This window comes from Eptatretus burgeri, chromosome 12 (genome assembly GCF_056783735.1).
Source record: "Eptatretus burgeri isolate ZD-2024b chromosome 12, Ebu_testis_v1, whole genome shotgun sequence".
NCBI classification, from domain to species: Eukaryota; Metazoa; Chordata; class Myxini; order Myxiniformes; family Myxinidae; genus Eptatretus; species Eptatretus burgeri.
In genome coordinates, this window is record NC_140972.1 from 26,908,015 (window position 1) to 26,934,758 (window position 26,744).

The 26,744-nt window shown below is 44.3% G+C and overlaps 1 protein-coding gene and 1 long non-coding RNA gene across 8 annotated transcripts in view; one reads left to right on the forward strand and one right to left on the reverse strand.

Annotated features, from left to right (window-relative positions):
• Positions 1 to 26,744, reverse strand: part of LOC147015291 (uncharacterized) — a 299,609-nt gene that overhangs the window by 41,743 nt on the left and 231,122 nt on the right. For all 7 annotated transcript variants that reach the window (XM_085849901.1, XM_085849898.1, XM_085849899.1 and 4 more), the window contains 8 exons: positions 20,422 to 20,633; positions 20,095 to 20,126; positions 18,714 to 18,794; positions 17,422 to 17,544; positions 16,859 to 16,987; positions 7,937 to 7,981; positions 6,481 to 6,579; positions 6,316 to 6,370 (listed from right to left, as the gene is read on the reverse strand). In XM_085849901.1, coding sequence (XP_085706027.1) covers positions 6,316 to 6,370; positions 6,481 to 6,579; positions 7,937 to 7,981; positions 16,859 to 16,987; positions 17,422 to 17,544; positions 18,714 to 18,794; positions 20,095 to 20,126; positions 20,422 to 20,633 — 776 coding nt within the window. The remainder of the gene's footprint in view (positions 1 to 6,315; positions 6,371 to 6,480; positions 6,580 to 7,936; positions 7,982 to 16,858; positions 16,988 to 17,421; positions 17,545 to 18,713; positions 18,795 to 20,094; positions 20,127 to 20,421; positions 20,634 to 26,744) is intronic.
• Positions 1,356 to 26,744, forward strand: part of LOC147015292 (uncharacterized) — a 38,853-nt gene continuing 13,464 nt past the window's right edge. Inside the window, exon 1 of the long non-coding RNA XR_015050278.1 lies at positions 1,356 to 4,675. This is a non-coding gene — a long non-coding RNA (uncharacterized LOC147015292). The remainder of the gene's footprint in view (positions 4,676 to 26,744) is intronic.

The following is a 26,744-nucleotide window of genomic DNA, read 5'->3' on the forward strand; positions in this document are numbered from 1 at the left end:
GATCTGATTGAGTATTATCAGTTTTGCAAGTTTGCTCTTTCACAAGAAATCAGTCTAATGTTTAGTCAAGAAAACCAGTAAGTACATATCAGCCTCATATTGGCTGAGGCTGAGTCTTTGTGCCTATCACTCTCACACTGTAGATAGTCGGTGGTCTTTCTGTCTTCTACCATCTCCTCTCCGGTCTCGCTCCCCCCTGCTCTGTCTGCGATTTGTCCCCACCATATTTCCGCAGGGTGCTAAAGGTCCGCCAACAACCCCCTTCTGGTAAAACTACCAAAATCACGAATCACTGCTCACCTTCACTCTTTCATTCCTCATTTTTTCCACCTTTGGAATAAACTCCCTCACTCTGTTCAATCCCATTCTTCCCTCCAGGCCTTCAAATCAGCTGTTCACCACCATCTCTTATCGTCCCCCATCCAAATCCTCGATCTTTTCTATCCCCATTAATCCACCCCAAACCCACCTCCTTCAAATTCCCTGCTTTCCTTCCTGAAAGACCCTGTGGTGTCCATGTTGTATACCCCATGTTCCCCACCCCATCCCTCTCCCTTCTACAAATCTCTGAATGTCTCTGTTCCCCACTGTTTTGTCCTTCCCACTCCCGCCCCTCTTGTCTCATACCCACCTTGCTGTGTGTTGTGTGTTCGTTCTCATATAATACGAGCCTCGACAAGGTATACAAAAAAAAAATAAAAAAAGCCAATCTGGTGCACGGAAAACTGAAAGCATTTCATTTTTGACAAACAAAAACAATGATTTATAGATTAAATTGGAAAACAGGCATAATTTTCTCGAACATATATTTTTACTCGCTTCATCTCCCTTGATCTTTCTTGTCTTTCTTGCGAATGACAAATTACAGCTCACAGACCTAAGTCTAATTTGGACAGCCAAGTCACAGCACGATCTATTGTTCAGTGAATTGCCCTAAATCCTTCATCAAACTTCCGTAGGTAACACTCATTCACAATGCGATGAATAGTCTGATCTGGGTGACCACAGTCACATGCTGGGCCGTCTTTGAAATTCCATTTGTGGAGGTGGTGTGATGTCCTTGCATGGAGAGTATGGATCCTGTTGAGCACAGGCCACAGTTTCTGGGGGAGGTCGAAATCTAGAAGCTCTTCTGTTGGATCACTGACCAGTTCTTTGTGAGCAATGTTGTTGTCTGTCCAGAGATTATTGTGCCACTTGCATCAACTCAAAACAAACTTTCTCAGTTTTCTTGCCTTCCATGCACATCGGGGTGGAATGTTAGACAGGAATGGGATCCACTGCACCGGTGCTGATTTTAGTGTACCGCTGATTATCCACATTCAGTGTTTTCAGGACAGTGTTCAAGTGTTTTGTGTGGCTGCTCTCTCCCCAACCAGGAGAAAAGTATTCCGCTGCAGAGGACACAAGAGCAAGGCTAGCAGTGCGAAGAGTGTGTGCACTTGATCCCCAGCTGGTTCCCACTCATTTCCAGATGATGTTTACCCTGGTCTTGATATTTTCTGTGACCTGTTTTAAATGTTTGCAGAATGTGAAGCTGCGATAAAGGGTGACTCCAAGGTACTTGGGGAACGGTTCGTTCTTTACTGGTTTGCCACAAAGGGAAACTTGTAGTTTACCATTAGCCAGTCAGTTGCTTTTATGGAAAGTGGTAACTGCAGTCTAAGTTGGGTTTGGGTGGATGGACCAGCAGACGAAGTATTGCTCCATTAACTTTAAGTCCTGGGACAGTGTACTGCTGAGATCTTCAAGGCTGATTGCTTGGGTAGCAAGGTCAAGATCATCTGTGTCGGCAAACTTTCTGGTGGTGGTACAGGGCAAGTCGCTTACATATATGTTGAAGAGAATTGGAGTGAAGATTCAGAGTCCTTATGGAGCTTGTTTGCTCTCCGAGTGAAACCCTATATATTCGCTTGCTAAGCAGAGAAGAAGCAAGCTTCTTTGTTGGGAAGGTTGGACCCTCCCAATGGAGAGAGCCTGGCCAGAAGAACACACTCAAACTTGACTGTCCTACATAGCAGAGATATGGGCCGATGGCTAGATGGATCAGCAGCAGGTTTCCCTGACTTTTGGATGGCAATGACTTTGGCCTCTCTCCAGGTTGATGGTAGGATTCCAGTCGCATGAATGTCAGTGAAAAAAGAAGCCAACCAATCACGTCTGTGATGTCCCAAGTATATGCCATCAATTACTGCTGCTTTTCTTGCTTTGGTGGAGGAAAGGGCAGTGTCAATGTCAGCCCCTGGTATAGGGGGAAAAAAGCAAGGATGTAGGAGGAGATGATTAAATGGGCTTGGAGAGTTTCTCATGGACTTCATCGTGAGCCTCCTTAGTTGAGGAAACTTTAGAGTTGAGGAGCAGCCGATAAGCAACAGCATTTGTTGATACTTTGGGAGGTTGATGTTGAGCAGGTGAAGTAACTCCAAGATGCCTTAGTGGGTTCCGTGCCTTTCGATTTTAATGAGTGAAATCAAGCTCCTCAAGTCTCCTGCCATCTTTATTGTCTGGCCATATCGGAGATTCCAAGAGCTCAGAACAGGGTTGAAGCTGGTGATCTGCACCCCAACTTCTGTTGTGAAAGCCACTCAGCTGGCTTTCCAAAAATTCAAGTGAGCCCGATGTTTGGATGTAATCAAGGGAATGTCTATTCCAATGTGGATTAATGCTGGTTGGTGTTTGCCATGTGGAAATTGTGGAAGTATCTTACTAGATGCAGGAAAAGAATGTACATTACCATCCCTGGAGACAATACAGAGGTCTGCATTGTAGTCATTCCTCCATCGACATGAATAGAAAGAGCCTGGTTGCTTGGCATCGTGCAGGAAATAGCGATCACCAACTGAGGCCCAAGCCACCAGTTGTTCACCTGCCTCATCATCTGAAGTATATCCCCATGAGTGGTGATGGCTGTTTAAATTACCAGCAAGAACTTCAGAACGAGCAGTAATGGGTAGTGCTGGAATGGGTAATGGGTAGTGGGCCACTCTACCTGAGGTGGTGTGTACGACCTGTTGGTGATTAGTGTGTCCCCAACTTTCACAGTGGCTTTTAAGACATGATTGCCATTAGTTTCTTTAAGAATATAAAAGTCCATCAGGTTGTATCGTAAGTAGGTTGCAATGCCATACTTCACATGGGGTACTGCTGCAATAAGTATGAAACCATAGACACGGAGCTTCAATGCATTGGAGTCATCTTCAGCGTGTTTGTCTTGAAGAACAAGAACATCAACATCAAGGTCTTTAGCAGTTCTTGATATGTTGTCACATTTTGCTAGTGAAATATCTTCCACATTTAATTGGTCAATGCGAAGAGTTTTCCCTGTACTGCAAGACGATTGGCCCTGAAAGGGGCCATTTGTAAGATCCTTGTGCTGCATTTTTGTTGTGCTGCAAGATCGTTTGTAAAATGTGACAAATCTCCCTAAATATATTCATGTAATAAAATATGGAATCACTTGTGACATGAGATTTCTTCAGGTACTAGAAGTCAAGATGCATGTTCCAGTAATGAATTTTTACATTCTTTGAATGATCTTTGTTCATACTCCAGTCCACAACTACCTTCACAAACCGGCTGGCCAGGCCTGACATTCGACCGGAGCCGATTTTGGCAGGAATTTTTTTAATTCATTCAGGGTGTGACGATAGCTCGCCTATTCTTCGCGAAAGACTCCTTGGGATCTTTCACGTCCACCAACTAACGTTGGCAGGCAGGACACTCGGGTTGAAGTCCTTCCGAGGGATGGTGGAATTTTTGATGCAATGCCTTGCCAATGAAGAGCCAATTCGAGAGTTCACAGTCAAGATGAGAATCGGACACAGGCCGGGCAATTCAAAGGTAAGTGCATGACCACTGCACCATGTTGTTTGGCTTTATCGGTATTATGCAGCCTTGCTTTAACGTCTTTCATTTTTATATCAAACATTGCTATATACTACTTTTGCTTCAGTAATTCAAGTTTTCTTTTCATATCCATTCTGGAGACGATTTCACACCTTATACATAATTCCTCTGGGCTGTCAGGATAGCCTCGAGGTTGCTCTGAGCTACCAGGATAGCTCTGGGCTGGCTGGATAGCCACACTTGCTGCTGACAGCCACACCAGCCTGGGTTCAAATTTAGGCCCAGTTAAAAACTGTCACCCTGGTGTTTCAACAATGTGTGTGATGTCCCTCGGACCGATGTTAAACCGGGCGTCCCATTTGCTAGCATTAGTTGTTGGACGTTAAAGATCCCATGGTGTTCTTCATGGAGACTGACAGCTATCCCTTGCACCCTGAACAAATTCGATATTCCTGCACTCTTACTCAAGTATCCTGCATCACAGCGGTGACTCATCCAAGATGGAAACCCCAGCCAATGAAATTGCCATGGCAGCCTTGTGTGACTAACAGTATGAGGAAGATAAACAAGACATATTTTCTACATTGTAAAAATTATTCATTTCATGATATTTATTCGTAATTGTTGTTCAGCTTAATGGACCAATATAAAAGAAACCTATTGGCAGTTCTGAGAACAATGCTGAAATGTGAGGGTGACTTCTTTTTTTCCTTGACAGGAATGAGGCTTATGGAAGAGCAAGGTAGAACTGACAGTTGGATAAACATCGAGGAATGAATGAACACGAGAAGAGGGGAGAGAAGAGAGGAGGAAACACTAAAACTAGCAAGTAAGATGGTTTGGTTGGGAAAAGTTTCTAGGGGTAATAAAGATTATGGGTGAGAATTGGAGATGACAAGACTTGCAGGGCAAGGAGAAGAAAATACTTTTGAATTCATATTTTATGATGTGCTATAGTATGTTTTAATTGAATTGGTTAGTGAACATGAACCCAAATGTGCCACACCACACTTGCTGCAAGGATGCTGCCCACCAGGGGGCACCCACCAAGCATCCACAATGTTTAGGCATACACGATGTCACTTGCAAGCCTGGTGTTGGCTTGAGACTTAAGGCTTGAGACTTAAGGGTCCTGAGTTCAATCTCATGTCAGCTGTTGAATTAACACTAGGTGGGGTTGACTCAGTCTGTCATCCTTTTGAGGTCAGTGAAATGAGTGCCAGTGTACTGGGGTAATAACCATTCAGGGTAACCTGTGTTGGCATAGTGACCCATCCAAGACTGTACTCCTTGCCAATGAAACTGCCTTGGCAACCCTATGTGCCTTAACAGCATTAAAGGAATATTATTATGTCAATTGTACAGAAAAAAATAACAATTTTAATTCCAAATTTCTGAGAGATTTGGGTGGTGCTGTCTTTTCAGAGGAAACATTTTAGTGCCCATCCCAAGTTGTCCCGCTGGCATTAAAATAAACCACAATGTGTGAATTATCATTAAGTGCAAACCAGACCAGGTAGGGCAATAAGATTACCCCCTCCCTGAAGATCATTGATAAGCAGCTGGATTTGAACCAATCTAATAATTGCAATGTCAATCTTCTGAGAATAGGCTGAGTTCGAAAAGGTTATTAATTAAAACCAATTAATAGCGTTGTCTTTAGTTGTTATGGATGCACAACCTCTGGGATAACAGTTCAGTGTCCTATCCATTATGGTGCAATCGTACTGGAGTGCCTTATATTTTGCTGAAGGCATTTTTACCTCCGCCACCAAAGGTGGACAGAGGTGATGTTTTCACCCCTGTCTGTTTGTCTGTGAACAGGATCTCAAATCGATGTGGACGGATTTGGACGAAATTTGGTGTACAGGCTGGGTGTGTGACATGGACGAAATTTATTCAAGTTCGGTGAAGATCCGAATTTTTTTTAAGTGATTCTTCACCATTGAATGATATGGCTAAAACCAAATATACAGTATCGCAAGATATCTCATTAAGTTGTGGATAGAATCGAACGGAACTTTGTTGACAGGTTGGGTGTGTGACAAGGACGAATCGATTCGATTCTGGTGAAGATCTGAATCCAGATCCGGATACGATAATTTTTTTTAATTCTTAAAGTGATTCTTCACCATTGAGAGATGAGGCTGAAACAATATATAGCACGATATTTCAAAAAGTTGTGGACGAGTATGACAAAACTTGGTCGATGAGTTGGGTTGGTGACAAGAACAAGCCGATTCGATTTTGATTTAGGTCCGAATCCAGATCCGGCCTATCAGTCAGTAGGTACAAAACGTAAATTGTTCAGCCTGATTGAGGTATGCGCTCTACCGAATGCCGTTCGAGTTAACCTCGTCTATTATCACATAATATGTTTCTATGCTGTGGATATTAAGTTTTTGCACAATTTTTGCACAATTTTTGCCCACACATAAATAACAAACCATTGAAGAACATTCATCATACCAGCTCCCGTGTCATCATCCTCCTCCCATTGCCGCTGCACATCACGGACCTCTAGCTACATACACCGAGGAAGGTGAAAATGAGGTAATAAATAAATGTACACATTTGTCAATTCCATCACGGGCGTGTGAAAAATGTTTCAAGAAAATAAACGAAGTTTCTTACGGCTGACATGTCCACTGCTTTCTTGAGCTTTTTAATTTCTTCAACAATGACCCACATTGCCTCTTCTTTATCTTGTAGCTTGGACCGAAGGTTGATAACCTATACAAACAGTCAAAACATGAACAATCACCACTACGTTGAAAATTGTACAAAATGGATTTTCATGTACCATACTCTTTACAGAGCATTCGTGCTGCCCAAGCAGCTTATTGGCAAGGGTTACACTGGGTGGTTTGCCATTGCCTTCGCAGCATTGCTTGTCTGTACTCTATCCTTCTAAATGCTGAGCCTCAAGCAAGGAAGCAGCACGTACCATTGGTATGACTCGGTCTGGGTTCGAACCACCAACCTCCTAGACTCAGAGTGGACACTCTTACGATAATGCCATGAGTGTGGTGTACAAGATGGACCATGCATTAATCAGCCACACTAACACAAAACATCATCTAATTGAGGAGTATGGAAAATCAACAAATTACAGGTTGAACAGGCTTGATTGTGCAATAAAGGGAATTAAAGCCTTCCACCACAAACACACACAGATTGTGCTGAAACCCACACTGATGACCTGTAAGTTGGACTATTCGTAGTGATAAGAACACTTGTCCTTCATGTGCAGCACTGCAGATTAGCGTGAGTTCTCACTGGGATGTGGCAGCACCGCTGATGTAATGCCCCCTGTAGATTATAGCAGGAATTTGGAATTGAGCCAAGGTGCATATATGTACTACTGCTAGTACTACATCCTTAAAGGCCACAGTTAAGCTTACCTTATTGTAGGGTCGGCCATATCGAGGCTTCTGGCGCAGATCTTTTACAAGCCGGCTGGTCAGGCCTAACTTTTGATGGGAACCGATTTGGATCGGAATTTGGAATTTGTTCAGGATACCGGCAATAGCTCACCGACTCTTCACGAATCACACATCGTGGGATCTTTATCGTCCACCAACTAATGCTGGCACACAGGACACCCAGTTTAATGTCCATCCGAGGGACAGCACACACATTGATGCCTCACCCTGCCAGGAAAACACCAGGACAACAGTTTATAGCTGGGCCGGAATTCAAACCCAGGATACACAGCTCAGAGGCGAGTGTGCGTACCTTCAGGCACACAACTTACACTTCACATACGACTCTCGGGTAAAATGCAGCACAAAGCTTATTATGCCAATTAACCGAATCCCAAGCTTGAACAGCAAAAGCAGTTTGGAATGTTTGGTAAAGGATTGTGTGTGTGTGTGTGTGTGTGTGTGTGTGTGTGTGTGTGTGTGTGTGTGTGTGTGTGTGTGTGTGTGTGTGTGTGTGTGTGTGTGTGTGTAAAATGGCATTATGCCACCTGAATTCCTCAATTAGAACCAAACTACAACTACAGAATCAAATTTTGCTTGAAGGACATCACACATTGCATGCATTGTGCCCTACAAGTAGGAAGACTATTTTTTTTTTTTTTTACCTCGTTTTCAAGTTCAGATTTCATCTGCTTCTCTGCCACTTGTTTCTGCAAACAACATAAGCATTAAAGATTCCTTTGAGAGACGATAACAGGCATCAGAAACTATCATTCATGCACTCTCAAATCATAAACTCTCAGGTGGCTGTGGAAAGGATTAGGAATGGGATCCAAAGGGAATATGCAGCACGCTCCTCGCCTTTGGTTTCCTTCAAGCGTGAAAGCAGCACATGTGTGGATTCATGCAATCAACTTGGTGGCAGACGACTGAAGCATTTTGAACGACAAGCTTTTCTCTTACCACTTCGGTGTCATTTCCACACGGGTATGTTAATCAATTATCGTGTTAGTGTGGTTACTTATAAAAAGCATTTGCATTGACCACTATTAAGGTATCTGATTCACACAAAAAATCTGCAAGGAATAATAAATAACACAACAAAGTTTGAGTGGTACTTGTAGAATTAGCACCGTCATCATCAATGTACCAAACTCTCGACAGATTGCTTGTGCTGCTGAAGCAGCACGATCTTACGAAGGATTACGCTGCGTGGTTTGCCATTCACTTCCCAGCAGTCAATCAAGGCAAGAATTTGGAATTTGGCCAGGGTGCCGTCAATCTTCCTGACCAACCCACTTTAAGCAAGCAAGTTTGAAAATAATGTTGTTTTCCTGGTGTATGGAGCATAATCAGGTCGAAAGTGAAATTGTTTGTCATTTCTAGACTGGTTACAAGGATGAGTCAAAAGGTTTTCCACCTTTCCCTGAGCTATTGATGCTGTGCTCACAAAATTTGAGACAGATACGAAAGCTTTACTCTGTCGTTTCAAACTTTCAAACTTTTTGCAATAAACTCCCACCACTGACTCCAACCCAGACCCAGCAGTGAATTCATTTCATGATACCATTTGAATAAAAGTTATTCTCTCAGCTCTGAAAAAAAAATATATCAGGGGAACACTTCTTACTAGTTTGCAAACTTACTGATATATCTCAAGCACATCTTAAATGGAATGGTGACCATGAACCCCTGTGCCAAGAGCACTCGCCTAATCAACAAGGAGTGCCTATGTACTCATTGCCAGTTTAGAAGAACGTTAAGTTAGCTGGGATTCCTGGAGGGCTAAATTGCAGTTAATAATCTTGTTGATGAAGAGACACGGTCTAAGATTGCATTTGGTGGAGGAGGTGACCGAATCCACTCAACATTGCCTCAGGCAAATTATAGATTGTTACATCCCAGCATATCAATTCTTCCCGAAAAGTGAAGAAGCACTATATGTATGTATATGTATATATATATATATATATATATATATATATATATATATATATATATATATATATATATATATATATATATATGTCATTCCATGAAGACGATATGACTATTAATCACGACCTGTTTGAATGTTAATTCCCCAAGACCCCGAAGACCCAAAAGTCCCCAAAGACCCAAAAGTCCCAGAGAACCCAAAAGACCCTGAAGACCCCAAAAAGACACTGAAGACCCAAAAGACCCCGAAGACCCAAAAGTCCCCAAAGACCCAAAAGTCCCAGAGAACCCAAAAGACCCTGAAGACCCCAACAAGACACTGAAGACCCAAAAAACCCCGAAGACCCAAAAGACTCCAAAGACAGAAAAGACCCTGAAGACCCAAAAGTCCCCAAAGACCCAAAAGTCCCTGAAGACCCAAAAGTCCCCGAAGACCCAAAAGTCACCGAAGACCCAGAAGACCCTGAAAACCCCAAAAACCGAAAAGACCCAGAAGAACCAAAAAAACCTCAAAGACCCAAAAGAATACTGAGATCGCCATTTATTGACGAATAATGATAAGGAAGTTCCAAGGAAGACAACTTCAAACTCGTTTTATGGTGACACAATATTAAATATGTAATGATCCATGTAAAAATGCCCTTTTGCTTTTATGAGCAGGAGGAGGGGAGGACAGACAGTGGGTTCGAAAGGAAGTGGGGAAAGTGAAAATGGGACAGAGTTGGGAGGTTGAGGATGAAACTTGGGGGGAGGGGCTTGAGTACCCTTGAAGGGGGGAGGAGATGGGTTGAGGAATTTCCAGGGAGGGTGTTGAGGAGTTGCAGTTAAGGGGGTTGCGGAGTTATGGTTGGCCTTCGGGTCAGGAGAGGGAGGTTTAGGACTTGGCGTTTGGGGGGGGGGGGGGTTGATGACCTGCAGTTTGGGAGGGAGAGGGGTTGAGGACTTGAAGTCACATTTTACATTGAGTGGATGTTGCAAGGGTCCCACCTAGTATGTATGTATTTATGCGTGTATATATATATATATATATCTTCTTCTTCTTCCTCTTTCGGCTTGCTTCCGTTAGGGGTCGCCACAGCGGACCAACTGTCTCCATTTCGCTCTATCCTCCACATCTTCCATTGACACTCCAACCACCCGCATGTCCGCCCTCACCGCATCCATGAACCTCTTCTTTGGCCTTCCTCTTCTCCTCCTGCCTGGCGGCTCCATCTTCAACATCCTTCTCCCGATATACTCCGTTTCCCTCCTGTGCACATGTCCAAACCATCTCAATCTCGCCTCTCTCACTTTGTTTCCAAACCTTCCTACCTGCGCTGTCCCTCTAATACACTCATTTCTTATCCTATCCATCCTCGTCACTCCCAACGAGAATCGCAGCATCTTTAACTCTGCCACCTCCAGCTCTGCTTCCTGTCTTTTTGTTAGCGCCACCGCCTCCAAACCATACAACATAGCTGGTCTCACTACCGTCTTGTATACTTTCCCCTTCACTCTTGCAGCTACCCTTCTGTCACAAATCACTCCTGCAACTCTTCTCCACCCACTCCATCCTGCCTGCACTCTCTTTTTCACTTCTCTCCCACACTCTCCGTTACTTTGGACAGTTGATCCCAAGTATTTAAACCCATCCACCTTCCCCACCTCAACTCCTTGCAACCGCACCATACCACCACCCTCCCTCTCATTTACGCACATGTACTCCGTCTTACTCCGACTGACTAACATTCCCCTTCTCTCCAGTGCGTACCTCCACCTCTCAAGGCTCGATTCAGCCTGCTCCCTACTCTCCCTACAGATCATGATGTCATCCGCGAACATCATGGTCCATGGAGACTCCAGTCTGATCTCGTCCGTCAACCTGTCCATCACCATTGCAAACAGGAAAGGGCTCAGAGTCGATCCTTGGTGCAATCCCACTTTAACCTTAAACCGGTCCGTCATTCCTACCGCACACCTCACCGCTGTCACACTGTCCTCATACATATCCTGCACGATCCTCACATACTTCTCCAACACTCCCGACTTCCTCATACAATACCACAACTCCTCTCTTGGCACCCTATCATAAGCTTTCTCTAAATCCACAAACACACAATGTAACTCTTTCTGGCCTTCCCTATACTTCTCCATCAACATTCTCAAAGCAAACATCGCATCAGTGGTGCTCTTTCCTGGCATAAACCCTGCTCACAGATCATCACCTCTCCTCTCAACCGAGATATATATATATATATATATATATATATATATATATATATATATATATATATATATATATATATATATATATATATATATATATATATATATATATATATATATATATATATATATATATATATATATATATATATATATATATATATATATATATATATATATATATATATATATATATATATATATATATATATATATATATATATATATATATATATATATATATATATATATATATATATATATATATATATATATATATCCTGGTGTTGGCGCAGTGGTTAGGGCAGCGGCTTGGGATCCAAAAGGTCCTGAGTTCAAGCCCCATTGGACCACTGAATTAATACACCAGGGGGTTGACTCAGCCTGTCATCCTTCCGAGGTCGGTGAAGTGAGTACCAGTGTACTGGGCCGGTGTATACCCCGGTTAAAATAGGTGTACCATATCACTGTGTCGTAAGAGGCGACCAGGGTTGCGTCAGGAAGGGCATCCGGCGTAAAACATGTGCCAAATCACTATGCGGATCACACGGGTGATCCGCTGTGGCGACCCCTAACGGGAGCAGCCGAAAGAAGAAGAAGATATATATATATATATATATATATATATATATATATATATATATATATATATATATATATATATATATATATATATATATATATATATGATTATATGTTTCCTTTAGGTGTTGTCGAGTCACAAATTTGTCATTTGTCACAAAGCCATTATCGAGCAAATTTAAATCAGAATGTCACCTGCCATTCAATGCATGTATTGTGTAATGCATGCGTCATTACGACCATGCTTGTTGTAATGATGAAAAACCATTTATTTTATGAAAGCAATAGGGAAAATAGATTATGCAAATGAGCAGTCTGACTTTCGCATGCCATCACCGAATGGACAAAGATTACTCAACCCTCCCTCCATGCTTGACTACCATTGGTGGTTATCTACAGTATCAAATACAGGACCTTTAATGGTCCAATGACATGTCAGTGCAAGGGCTATGGAGAAGCAAAGCCAATTCATTAACGATTAACGTGTCTTGACCTGCAGAGAACTGCCATTGAGCGACGCCGACTTCAGAATGCTGTTTCGCATAATCATTTGCCTGACTGCCTTGATTAAAATCCTTTGATCGTTCGTGTTTACCACAGGCATGGTGTTTACATGACAGGCAACACATGCCAATTTTAAGGTTACACTAGGATCACTGCTCACCTCCACACACAAACACCATCAATGATGTCTTTGCTTGTTGGCAAATGATCAGTGTCAGTGTGGAATAAATCAGGTCAGGTATGGGAGCATGTGCCAGAACAGCGCGTCGCTGCGTCCACTTTCCGCCGGTACTCCAGGGGCCTCCGTCTGGCCATCCTCCAGGCAGATGGCAGGCCCATCCCCATCTCCTTGAGATGATGGTCAACCTGCTGCAACCATGAGGCACGTGGTCGGCCCACTGGCCTCCTCCACTCATGAGACTCCCTCGCTGAGAGAATCTGGTGAGCAGGATCAGCGTCAGGAAAACGAGCCACATGTCCATACAGCCGCAGCTGACGCTCACGGACTATGCAGGTAACAAATCTCATCCGAGTCTCTCTCAGCAACCGCTCGTTGGACACAAAATCCGACCAGCGATAGCCAAGGATTCTCCGAAGAGACCTGGTACCAAAGGAATTAAGTCTCCGTCTCAGATCCTTGGTCAAAGTCCAAGTCTCGCACCCATAGAGCAAGACTGGAAGTACCAAGGACCTGAAGACTCGGACTTTCGTCCTCCCGCACAGGTACCGGCAGCGCCACACCCCATGATCCAGTGAATCCATGACTCCCCAGGCCCGACCCAGACGTCTATTGACCTCCGGCTCACAACCTGCGGAGACATGAATATCACTGCCAAGGTAAGTGAATCTATCCACGACCTCAACATCCTCACCACAAACAGACACAGACAGGACAGCAGCATCCAAGATGTCACCGAAAGCCTGGATCTTTGTTTTGACCCAAGAAATCCGTAATCCCAACGGCTCCGACTCCTCCTTCAGCACCTCGAGGGCCCCCAAGAGGATGTCTAAAGTCTCCGCAAAGATGACTGCATCATCTGCAAAATCAAGGTCCGAGATCTTGACATTGCCAAACGATGCACCGCAACTTGATCTCTCCGACATCCTCCCAAAAATCCAGTCCATACAAGTGCTGAAAAGTGTGGGGGCAAGTACACATCCCTGACGAACTCCAGTAACAACTGGAAATAAGTCAGAGGGGGTACCACCACACTTCACAGCACTCTCAGTACCAGAGTAGAGTTCAGACATCAGATCGATCAGTTTCGGTGGCACCCCACGAAGACCAAGAATCCTCCAGAGGACATCCCGATTCACTGAATCGAACGCTTTACAGAGATCAACATAGGCTGCAAGCAGCCCCTGCCGAAACTCTCGTCTGCGTTCGGTGAGGACACGAAGTGCAAGGATACGGTCAATCGTTGACCTCTTTGGTGTAAAGCCTGACTGCTCTGGACGCTGGTGCTCAAGCAGATGGTGGCGAACCCTATCAAGAATTATCCGAGCAAAGACCTTGCCCGGCACTGAGAGCAGCGTCACCCCTCGGTAGTTGTTGCAGTCTTGGCGATCACCCTTCCCTTTCCAGAGAGGGACAACAAGGCCCCTCTTCCAGTCAGTTGGGATGATGCCTGTGTTCCAGGCAGAGCACAAAACTGCATGCAACGACGCGAGTGCAGCATTTCCACCAGCCTTGAGAAGTTCGGCATGGATGCCACAGATCCCTGGAGCTTTGCCCCGTTTCAACTGGTTCACCGCAGCCCGTGTTTCCACAAGTGATGGTGGACCACAGTTGATTCGAGGGTCAGCAACAGGGATTGTAACACCCTTGACGTCCAACTCGACAGCTGGGGGATCAGCCTGGTACAACCGCTCGAAGTAACCGGCCCAGCGGGCCTTCACTTCAGACTCCTCTGTCAAGAGCCTACCACTCTCTGCTCGAACTGCAGTGCTCCGAGGGATGGGCTTGGATGAACGTAATGCGCGAATTCCCCTGTAAGCGGGACGAGAATCACCTGTCCACAGGTGATGTTCTACCCCCTCACAGATTCCTCGCACATAGGCCTCCTTGTCCACCCTCAGTGCACGTACAGTTTTACGCCTCAGCTCCCTGAACAGCTCAGCTCTGCCATTCAGCCTGGCCCTGCGACTCTGGTCAATGGTATCCAGTGTCCCTTGAGAGACAAAATTCTTCTTTGCCCTGCGGTGAACTCCAAGGCATCCACCGGCAACATCAAGGACGGTGGTCTTGAAGGTGTTCCACAACTCTTCAGGACCCCCAAAGCACCCAGACCCCCAAGTGTCCACTCAGCCTGTTCGCAAACTCCTCAGCTACTCTCTCATCCCTGAGCTTGGCAACATCCAGCCTAGGCTGGGATGGTACCATTCTCCAGGATTTAAGGTGCAGCTTTAGAGTTGCTACAACAAGCCTGTGGTCAGTATTGAGGAACTGAGCACTCCGGTAGACCCTGCAGTTCTGGATCATCCTCCAACGACCGTCAATGAGGACATGGTCAATCTCCTTTGCCACACCGCCAGCGTTGGAATACCAAGTCCAGCGATGAGCTTGCGGGCGCTGAAACCATGAACCAGCCACCCTAAGTCCATGACTTCTTGCAAAGTCAAGGAACTTAGTGCTATTCTGGTTCATAGTTCCTGACCCATGGGGACCAACACACACCTCATAACCATCCCTATCAGTTCCAGTCGATGCATTGAAATCCCCCAAGACTAGAAGTGTATCTCGTCTGGGGCACTGATCAACCACAGACTCGAGTGTGGCGTAGAATGTGTCCTTCACGGTAAGATCACTCGCCTCAGTCGGAGCATAAATAGAGACCAGGGAAATGACACCTAAGGAGTGACGAATCCTTAATCTCATAATACGCTCGTTGACCGGTGTTACCTCAATTATCATTGGGGTCAGCTTATTGGACACAGCTACAGCAACTCCTTGGGTATGGTAACCATCAGAGCGACCAGACCAATAGTAGGTGTAACCACCCACCATTATCTCGCCGCAATCCGGTCTCCGAACCTCAGAGAGAGCTGCAATCCCGATGTCCAAACGCTTGAGCTCAGATGATAACAGAGACAGGTGATCATCCTCTCTTAGGGATAGGACATTCCAGGCACCCACCCGAAGGGACCGCCTCAGGTTAACCCAAGGAGACCGCCGTCTGGTGGACGACACCTCAGCACCACTCCGACACACTCTCCCGCAATCTGACCCAGGGATGTTACCCCGTGGTTTCCCTCCTATCAAAGATTGGGGGTCCCGAAGGCTTTGCCCCAATCCCATCATCCGGTGAGCTGCCCTGCGAAGGGAAGCTGCACAGGAGGTACTCCCACGGAGTGGGTTTTCAGATTTTTTTGCGTTTTTGCGTTTTGCGGAATGAAGCGTTTTACGGTGGCTGGAGTGCAAATCCTGCCACCAACCTCCTAATAAGAAGTAACCCAACTGCAGGAGGACGTCCGCAGACACAGTTGGGCACTAGATATGGATGGCCGTTGGCTCACAAGGAGCTCCTCCGCCCTTTGACAGGTTTTGTTTTTAATCCTGCTGGGTGTCCATATCCAAACACCCTCCTCACCAGAAAACCTGGTGGGGGAGACGGTTTAGTCGCCGACAACCCGACCATGGAACAGGTTAGTACAGGTTTACATGGTACCTGTAGCAGGTCACAGATCGAACCTGACCTGACACCTAACCTGCACCTGACACCTGCAGGAATAAATCAAGCATCTGCAATGCCTACACAATGTGAAATGCCAGTCAGACAGCCTCCCACATTAAAAAGCAAAAAACAAAAACAACTACTGAACGTCTCTGACGCACAATTGTCAGCAACAAATTGGTTGTCACTCACTTACTGAAAGTTTTTGGAAAAAAATAAAATTTAAACTTGAGTGGGCTACGAACAAGTTTGTATGACTCAGGTACTGCCTGTTCACTGGATTCTACATGTGGGAAGTGCCACTTGGATTGTGGTCTCCACAACCATGAAGTAGTCTAATCTTGGTTGAAGCCTCAAGGAGATGGACCAGTTTACTCAAGGGTTGGAGCATCTGGTAAATGTTGATCTGGTAAAAGTTTCCCAAACTCGTGATGTTCCCCTGGGCAAGAAGATGGCTCATTCTTGTAAATGCAAAGCTGCATATGGGGGAGCTGCGAGTAGTGTCGACTGCAGTATATCATCCTGCTCTAAGCCGTGTAACTTGTTAATATACACACACATTTTTTCACTTTGTATTGCAACACAATACCATAGCAACACAATACTAGTATATGTTGCAGAAATGAGTCCAACTGGACAGATAATCTGGGTTAAGCAACATGCTATGCTCAATATGCTGCCCACCTCACGCATTTCCACGGCGTGTGATGCAAGGGAAACCTCAAGGCCATGGGTTTTCTCAGTGAGAGCACGGTTCTCCTTCCGCAGCTGTGCCATTTCAGACTGGAGTGCATTGTGCTCCTCATGCAGGCCCTGCCATAGCAACACAATGTTATTGAAGCACTCAGCCTTCATGAATTGGGTGGGCTGCTGGGTGGGCTTTTGAAAAGGGAGAGCATGCATTATTATAACAATTATCATGTGTTGATACAAAAGGATTTACTGCAAGGGCCAGGAATTGTGCACTAGTCTCATAACGAACACAGCAGCATGCATGAAATGACAAGAAACCCATTTTGGAATAAGTGGTGAGAGCTTTAATTATTATCGCAACAACTTTGAATGGAGATAACTTATGGTTGTGCATTAGGGATGCATTAACACTCCTCTGCAAGGGAGATGACCCCTTTGAGGATTAAGTGACCCATGTGCTGAACGCAAACAAATCTCATAGGACAGTTGCTCAAAAAACCATTTAAGTTGGATGTGTAGACCATGTGGGGCCCCCCCCAAAAAATAAGCCTCACTTGGACCATGTGTCGATCTCGAGACATGGGTGTGTAAAAGGCTCCTCCAGAGGGTTGGCCTGATATTGGTGTGGTGAAGCTCAGATTCTCACTTGCAGTCGATGAGACACTGCTGCCCATGCTCTACATAGACAAAAATTAAGGAACAATGTGGAGGTTTCAGCAAGGAACACCACATAGGATCTGCAAACCTAGCGAAAACTCCACCAATGGTTCCCGAAACAATTGCAAGCCATTCATCTCCATTACGTTTTGGCACCTTTCTCTCGGTGATCGTAACCTTCCACCATTCTCAATCCCTGCCTCCGTCCTTCTCAGCCCCACTACTTTCCCTTCTATATTTGTCTCGTTCCACCATCATGGTGCATACATTTGTTTTGTACATAATATAATTAAAAAACAAAGTTTATGAATTACCCATCACATAGGTTTTTGGACGCCCATCATATATGATTTGTCATGTTATTTTGGAGGACCACAATGTGTGAATGGTATTATTAGACTTGAAAGTGGGGACTGCATAAAATAAAAAAGTACCGGAAGAGGGGTTGGAGCAGATAGGTAGATGGGAATACGAGTTATTTGCTGTGTAATCAACTAAATCCTGACAGGGATAACTCAATAGTGAAGAAGGATGGTGGCAGTAGAGCCCATAATTCTCTTGGTGGAGTGTCAGGGTGTTCAGGACAAGTGGTGAATGCTTAATTGTAAAATGAATGCTGGACAGATAGCTACACCATCACTGAATGTGGAAATTTCTGCTGAGCAGCCACGGGAATTGAACCCACAGCAGTTAGGACAATGCAACAACACTTTCGCTCTTCAACCACCAAGCCACTTATCAGGACTGGATGTGACTATAAAACTATCACTCTGATGCTTAATAAGCAATAAGCATTGCATCGTCGAGTGCACCTTCCTTTTGGAGGCAGTGGTAATCTGACTGTCCTGTGTGCAAGTGCAATTGGCATTTGATCGTTAAAGACTCTACAGTACATTTCAAAAAGAGTAGACCAATGTGAGTCGGTGCCTTGACCAAATTGTAAATTTCTTCCTTGACGACCTAACCTGTTCAGACAATATTTAGGGTCAATTTGTGTGCAGATGAGAGACTATGTTCATGATAATGAAACGATTTTGAGACCAAAAATTCTGAGGCCAAAATCAGAAATAAGCTTATTGGTGGACATTTCTCATTGTCTGTATTATTTGATTATACAGTACATCATTAAAAATTATTAAATCCCATCATATGTCATAGTGGCATGGTATGATACTTTCACAGGTATTACCTGAATGGGACTGATGGTGATTGGTGGAGGCAATGGAGCCTTTCTTTTCTTGTTTGAATCATTGATATCCTTAGCTGTGGGCTGAAAAGTAAAACAATTTTTTTTTTAAAACAACACGAGACAAAGTTGATCTCAATTACAAAAAGGAGTCCGCAACGATGCAGCCAAATGTACAAGCTTACGCCAGATGAACCTGTTTGTTTCTAGAACTTTATCCACTCCATTTGATGGGTTGTTATTGATACAAATTCCTAATTTTTGTTTTCAATTCGTCTTAAAAACAAACAAACAAAAAAAACTTTGAAAGGACAACCATTTCATTCATTACATAGTCAAGGCTTGTGGAAGAGCTGGAACACAGAACGTATAAGGACACAACAGAACTAAAGGAACAACAGGAGAAGGGGGAAATGCCAAGAGCAGAGCCGAGGGAGAAATTGACAGAGACGGACAAACAAGGAATGCGGGTAACGGATGAGGGGTATAGGAGAATGCGAGGGTTGGACAAGATGGATACAGAAGGAAAAATTTATGGAGAGATGGGGTGGTTTAACAGGTGCAGAAAAGATCATGGTTTTGGATGGGAGGGGGAAGATTTGAGATGATGGTGAACATCTGTCTTGAAGACCTGGAGGGGAGAATGAGATTTAAGAGGATGTGGAAGTTGGTTCCACTGGCAGGGAAGAACAGAGAAACAAAGGAATGGAGGTGAGCAGTGATCCTGGATTTAGGTAGTTTAATAAGAAAGGGCTTGATGGTGGACCTTGCGTGCCCTGCATAAACCTGGGTGAGGGGTGAGGGGGGTAAAGCACGCAAAGAGCAGAGGGTGCAAAACCATAAAGGAGGTGGTAGAAGACAGAGACACCACCGATAATAGAATCGTAGAAGACAGAGACACCACCGACACCACCGACCTGTCTGCGATGGTGAAGTGATTGACCCATAGACTTAGCTTCATCACAGGAGATTCCAATAATCTTGAAGGTGCAAGCTGGCTTAATCAACTATTTGAGGATACAAGCTTTAAAATGGCTCTTCAAAACGCAATTGTAAAAACCTTTCTTATACCACGTGTACACTATGTTACCAAAAGTATTGGGACAGTAAATAAATATGTAGTGATAAGTTCACAACCTAATTTGGATTTTTAAGAGGAGAAAATTGTCACTAACACTTTACAACAAATGTTGCAGATATCAGATTTATCAGATTTAGCAAGTGAAAGTTCAGTGGTGGATTCTGTTCCGTTAACGCTCGTCCTCAGGTGAGGAATATGGGTCGGATGCAAAACCTATACTGTTCAGCCAGGTGGAGGTAGCTATATGCTATACTGTAGCTTCAGCCAGCTATACGCTCCACTGAATGCCGTTCTAGTTCATACCTGCAGTGCTCTCATGCCAAACTGTTCTCCAGCTGAAGGGAAGAAAAAGTTGAAATGATCAACAAACTCTTCAAACATATTCACAATTTGTTTTAAAACCCAAAATATGCAATGCATAGCTCAGTAATTAAGGTCTTATGCCAGGCTGACTTTGTATGCTTGGGAATTTACAGCATTTTAAAATGCTGTGACAAAAGACCATTATGATGCTTTTGCTTTCAAAAATTATGAATTGATGTAATTATTTATGGCATACTCTAAGTGAATAAGTACCCAGAAGTATTACCCTCCAGAGCTGATTGTCCTGCTGGGAGCTTTTCAACTTGCCTTCAATTGGTGATGGGCAGCTTGGACTTACACTGCCGCTCCCACCTGCCTCTTCCTGGATGAGCACGAGAGTGGCAGCGTGATTGGACTGTTTGGCATAGTGCAGTGCATTGTGGCCACGCACGTCACTGGCCCGCACATCCGCCCCCTTGGTGAGCAGTGCCTCGACTGCTGCTCGGCTTCCATGTTCACAGGCGACCATCAATGGGGTCCTGCAGGAAGACCGGCATTGCATTAATAGCTCGAACACCCTGATGATTACAACTGCAATATCAAACCAATTGATAAGATTTCTTCTTTTTCATAAAGCTCAAACATTCTTTCTAGGATTTCATAAAATCTGCTGTCAGCAAGAGGCTTTGAAATTATCAAGTTCAATCTTCATCACTCAAGATGCATGGCACGAACCTCTTTAATAGCCTACGCATTTAGCAGCAGCACCCCGGAAAAGCTGCAAGATCACATTACAAATCAGCACACTGGCAAGCAGCGACCGCACAGGAGCCATTGACGTGCAGACTTAAACACGACCATTATTTACTCAGACAGCGAGAGACAATTTGGGACGGAACAATAATCCCTGCAGTAAATAATTTCTCTCCTGTCTGAATTATGTTAAATATATCAAAATCTGTCGAATAAAATTATGGGAACTGGCATCTTCGTTGCTGAGAACTGCAAATGCGACAACTCATTCTGCCATTCCCTATAAATGGAAAGAGCAAACTTTTCTGCTTATATTGCAACTGTACTTGGCAGAGAAATATATAACTTGTGGAGTGAAATCAATTCCATTTTTTTTTCCAAAAGATAATAATCATCGTTATGAATACACCATCAACTGTGAGAATTCTGTCCATTTACTTGTGTTAAGCTTGTGCAAATTGAATTTTTGTAATGCAGGCTCCAACAGCTGCATGATACAACTATCCCATTCCTCAACGCAAACGGCTTAGCTACCGACTCCACTTGTGACAAAGGAGAATTTCTAAACTCAATGTTTCCCTTTAAAGCTCAGATATCCAATGTAGCCCTCTGTGCTCAACTCAACCACACACACACACACACACACATCATCATCATCATCATCATCATCATCATCATCATCATCATCATCATCCCCATGCTAGCTCTCCCTGCCTCCTGGACACAATAATTTTATTTCCCCTGAAGAAGATAGAGAAAATTTGGCTCAGCCTCGACTCTGCCTCTGCATCGGTCACAGGTGGCAACTTTTCCAAAGTACTGGTACTCAAAATCCTGCTTTGCTGCTCTTGCCTCTCCTCCGTCTCATCAGCTTGTCCTTTAACTTGAGCTGTCTCCCATCTGCTTGGAAGATGGCCAATATCGTTGCCATCTGAAGTTGAGTGCAAAAACAAATACAATTTTTCTACAGGACAGCAAGCTTACTTATAGTTGCAAGCAAAGTCATCTAATCCATAATTGCAGCAAACATCATCTTTCCTCTTATAAAAGGGCCTGACCATTGATTATCAGTTTGGATTCCACTCAAGTCACTCAATTTTGGATATGCTGCAGTGTCTGTGTCTGTCTGTCTGTCTGTCTGTCTGTCTGTCTGTCTGTCTCTCTCTCTCTCTCTCTCTCTCTCTCTCTCTCTCTCTCTCTCTCTCTCTCTCTCTCTCTCTCTCTCTCTCTCTCTCTCTCTCTCTCTCTCTCTCTCTCTCTCTCTCTCGTATGAATACCCTGAATCTTCAAGAACAGGTCAGGGATATTTCTCTGAACACTAACTCACACCTCACTCCACTAGCCAAGCTTTCTGCCTGTGGTATCCAAGGCCACCATCACTCCAGGCTTGCTGACTTAACTCCATGCAAGTAATCAGCACCTAGGTCTTAATCACATCCTTTCATCTATTTAACTCATGGAAGCTAGAATGCCCAAGACTGCATCCTTGGCCTAGTTTTATTGTGGACAAATATCAATGAGCTCTCCGATGCCACAGCCTCCCTTCCACTTTTCAAGGAATTGCACATTATACCATATGGTCCCACAAACCAATGATAGACAGGCAGGAACTGCATCCCTCAAAGCAGGTCTGGAAAGGATCAGATGATGATCGAACACATGGAACATGTCCTTAAATCCATGCAACTTTCACATTCACACGTTGTCTTCCCAGAAGGATATAATCTATCAAACTGACCTATATATACTTGCTTAATCAGCTCCTCGAGAGGTTCACTACCTCAAACTTTTGGACCATGATCATCAGCCTTTCTTGGACAGACCATGTATCCAAGCAAGCTTCCAAAGCCAGCCACAGACTGAGTATCCTCCATTGAGCCAAGTCCCTCCTCAGTATAAATCCGAGCTTCTCGCAGCGTACAAGGGATTTTTCTCCAGCTCATTGGAGGACAACTCTTCCCTAAGAGGTGCTTCCCCCACCTCACACCACTCATCTCCATACGGTGTGGAATCCAAAGCTCTGTCATCAGTTGCCTCTACTTCTGCACATTCAGACTTCTGCATTTGAGGACAACTGCAACTGTTGATTATCACTACATTGTTTTTTGTACCATTAAGCTCGGTCCTTGTAGTTATGTCTACCTTATATTACAAGGAGAAATGGAGGAAGCTTTACTGAAAGAGAAAAGAAAATAGACGTTTTATGGGAACTTTCTTGTAGATTTGCAAAACCAAATCGCTTTCAAATTCCATAACACACACACACACACACACACACACACACACACACACACACACACACACACACACACACACACACACACACACACACACACACACACACACACACACACACACACACACACACACACACACACACACACACACACACACACACACACACACATTACTTCTTTTTTTTTTTTCAAACGCATGGATTAGAAAGTGATTCAAACAAATTGCATTAATTTATTTGTACTTGGGATTTCAGGACAGACCTTGTGTAATCTGGTTCTTATTATAATTATTCTTAGCAATTTAAGGGCCACCCGAACAGGCATTAAAATTATTAATGCTGCAAAAAGAATGTGGCCTTACAAAACACAATGTAAATGCAGCACTGAAGGACAAGGAAAACAAACCTTAAACGTGAATACACACACACATACTCACACACACACACACACGGATACTTTGAGACCCGGTAGATCTCTGTTTCATCTCCTGAAATCCACCCACATGTGGAGATAGCAGCCAACAACAGAAATTTGCACACTCACACACGTACACCTATATGCACACACACACATGGAGATGGATACTTAAGAGATCTGGGAGGGCTCCCTTCTACCTTCTGAAACCCACATATGGAGATAACAACCACGACACACACACACACACATCCTTAAAAGAGCCCTTGGAACGAAGACATGAGAACAGAATGAGCTCTACAAACATCACAACTTGGTCCTCATTAACGTGATCCTTGTGAAAATGAGTGGATATTTACGCCCTGGGATGGCTCTGTTCCACCTTCTGACACCCACTGAAGGAGATTACAACCAACATGAGAAGATGCACACAGAGACATACACAAGCATGCCAATTCATTCATCAAAATTGAGAAACCATGACAAAAAAAAAGAGGGGAAATTTGTGTAACTATGAAAAATATATCAATAACGAGCAATGCAAACTTTTTTAAACATTATCTGATGTACAGTATTGCCTTTCAAAACCGTCAATAATTTAACTAATTTATTGTGGGGGTGCATGCTGAAGGTTCACTGGAAGCCTGAATAGTATTCTAAGCCAGAACCCTTGAGTTTAAAGTAATACTTGTAAAACAATGAAACAATATTTCAGTCTCAGGGAAATAAAAGGGGCATCACTTGAATTATTGGTTTTATCATTAACTAGAATGGGTCAGCTGGCTACGCTCGCCTCTCCACACGTCGTTGCAGAGATTGACGTTACAGATTTGCTTTGTTGTCATGATTTACACAAATCATAATACAAACATTTCTTTCCTACAAATTTATTTGTAATATCGGTATTTGAAATATCGGTGATATATTTACAGTATTTGAAATTTTTTTTTGATATAAAAGGTCCAAGTGGTCTAAATAGTCAAGGGTCTAAGCTGTCTAATCTATCTGGAGGGTGTTTAGGGGTATAAAGGTTCTTCAGGGTCCTTGGGGACTTTTGTGTCCTTAGGGACTTTTGGGTCTTCGGACTCTTTTGGGTCTTCGGGATCTTGTGAGTCTTTGGACTCTTTTGGGACTTTTGGGTCTTTGGGATCTTGTGAGTCTTTGGGATCGGGTCATCAGGGTCTTCAGTGACATTTGGGTCTTCAGGATCTTTTTGCATGTTAGGGTTATTTTGGGTCCTCGGTGACTTTTTGGTCATCAGGGTCTTTTGGGTCTTCAGGGACTTTTTGGTCCTCAGTAACTTTTGGGTCCTCGGGGACTTTTGGATCTTCTTGGTCTTTTGGGTGCTCGAGGTCTTTTGGGTCTTTTGGGGGGTTTTTGTTCTTCAGGGTCTTTTGGGACTTTGGGGTCTTTTGGGTGTTTTGGGTCCTCAGCAACTTTTGGGTCTTCAGGGTCTTTTGGGTCCTCGGGGACTTTTGGGTCTTCTCGGTCTTTTGGATGCTCGGGGTCTTTTTGGTCCTCGGTGACTTTTGGGTCTTCAGGGGTCTTGGAGAATTCAGTCTCAATCGGTCAACTTCCCGACCCGGATCTCAACCAATGGTACTCCATCTCTTCTGGATCTGATTTTGACAAATTTCCCTGACAATATCTGCTGCTCTTCCTTCGCTCCAATCGGTTATTCTGACCACGTCCTTGTCAAAGTGGACATCTCTCTGGCTGTTATCAGAGAACCACCTCACCGCCGTCGAGTCTGGCATTTCACTCAAGCCGACTGGCAGGGTCTCCTAGCAGCCATCAAACTGACAGACTGGTCTCCCATCACTACTTTCTCAAACATCAACTCATCCTGGGAATTCTTTCAAAGAAACTTGCTCTCCCTCATGCACAGATTTATCCCCTCTCGTGTTCAGTTGTCCTACCCTTCCTCCCACCCTTGGTTTACTGAAGCTTGTGGCGAGGCAGTTGTCCTGAAACAACTTGCCTTTGCTTCATGGAAAGCAAACCCAACTGAGGGCAATCTCAGTTCTTTCCACAAAGCTCGGAACAAGTGTGTATCTACCCTCAGGAGAGCCAGAAAACAACATCTTTCTCATCTCAAGTCTGAACTCTCAAACCTCTCTCCCTCCTCAAAATCCTGGTGGCGTTTAATCAAATGTTTCTGGTGTATGTTCCCCCTCCATCCCTCCCTTACCTCAAATGGCCGCACTGCTGATTCCACACGTGATAAAGCTGAATGCCTAAACTCGGTGTTTGCAGATAAATCTTGTGTCCTAAACCCATCACTATCTCTACCCACTTTACCCAGTCGCACCCAACTGTCCCTGGACTCTGTATCCTTTTCTCCTGACAAGATGGAGAGCTTGCTGTCAAACCTCGAGTCAGATTCTGCAACCGGTCCAGATGGCATCAGCCCACGTGTCCTCAAAGCCTGCTCTTCTGCTCTTGCTCACCCTCTCTCTGTTCTATTCACGCTCTCATTTGCCCAAGGTCATCTGCCATCTGCTTGGAAATCTGCTAACATCACTGCCCTGCATAAAAAAGGTGCAAAAACAGATCCCTGTAACTACAGACCAATCAGCCTTCTCCCAATCATCAGCAAGGTGATGGAATCCATCATCGCCTCAGATATGAAATCCTTCCTCTTCTCCAATGGCTTGATTTCCAATCATCAATTTGGTTTCAGACCAGGTCACTCTACCCTGGATATGCTGCTTCTGCTCTCCCAACAATGGATGGAGGTCCTCAATGCCAGACAGGAAATCCGAGCCGTATCCCTGGACGTATCACGTGCTTTTGACACAGTCTGGCACCCTGCACTACTCACCAAACTCTCTTCCCATGGTATTCAAGGCCATCTCCACTCATGGCTCGCAGACTTCCTCTCCTGTCGCAGTCAACGTGTGGCCCTAAATGGAGTTCTTTCATCCCCTCTTCCTGTGCAGGCTGGAGTTCCTCAAGGTAGCGTTCTGGGCCCTGTTCTTTTTCTGGTTTTCATCAATGATCTCTCAGACTCTCTGGAAAATCCTCTATTTCTCTTTGCCGACGACTCCACCCTCTGCCGTACCATCTGTCATCCCTCAGACCGGCAAGCAGCAGCTTCTTCGCTCAGTGCAGATCTGGATAAAATCACAAACTGGTCCAACACGTGGAACATGTCTTTCAATCCGGACAAATCTCACACTCTTACTATGTCTCTTCGAAAGGACCGTTTAGAAAACACCCCCAACTACTTTCTCAACAATCCTC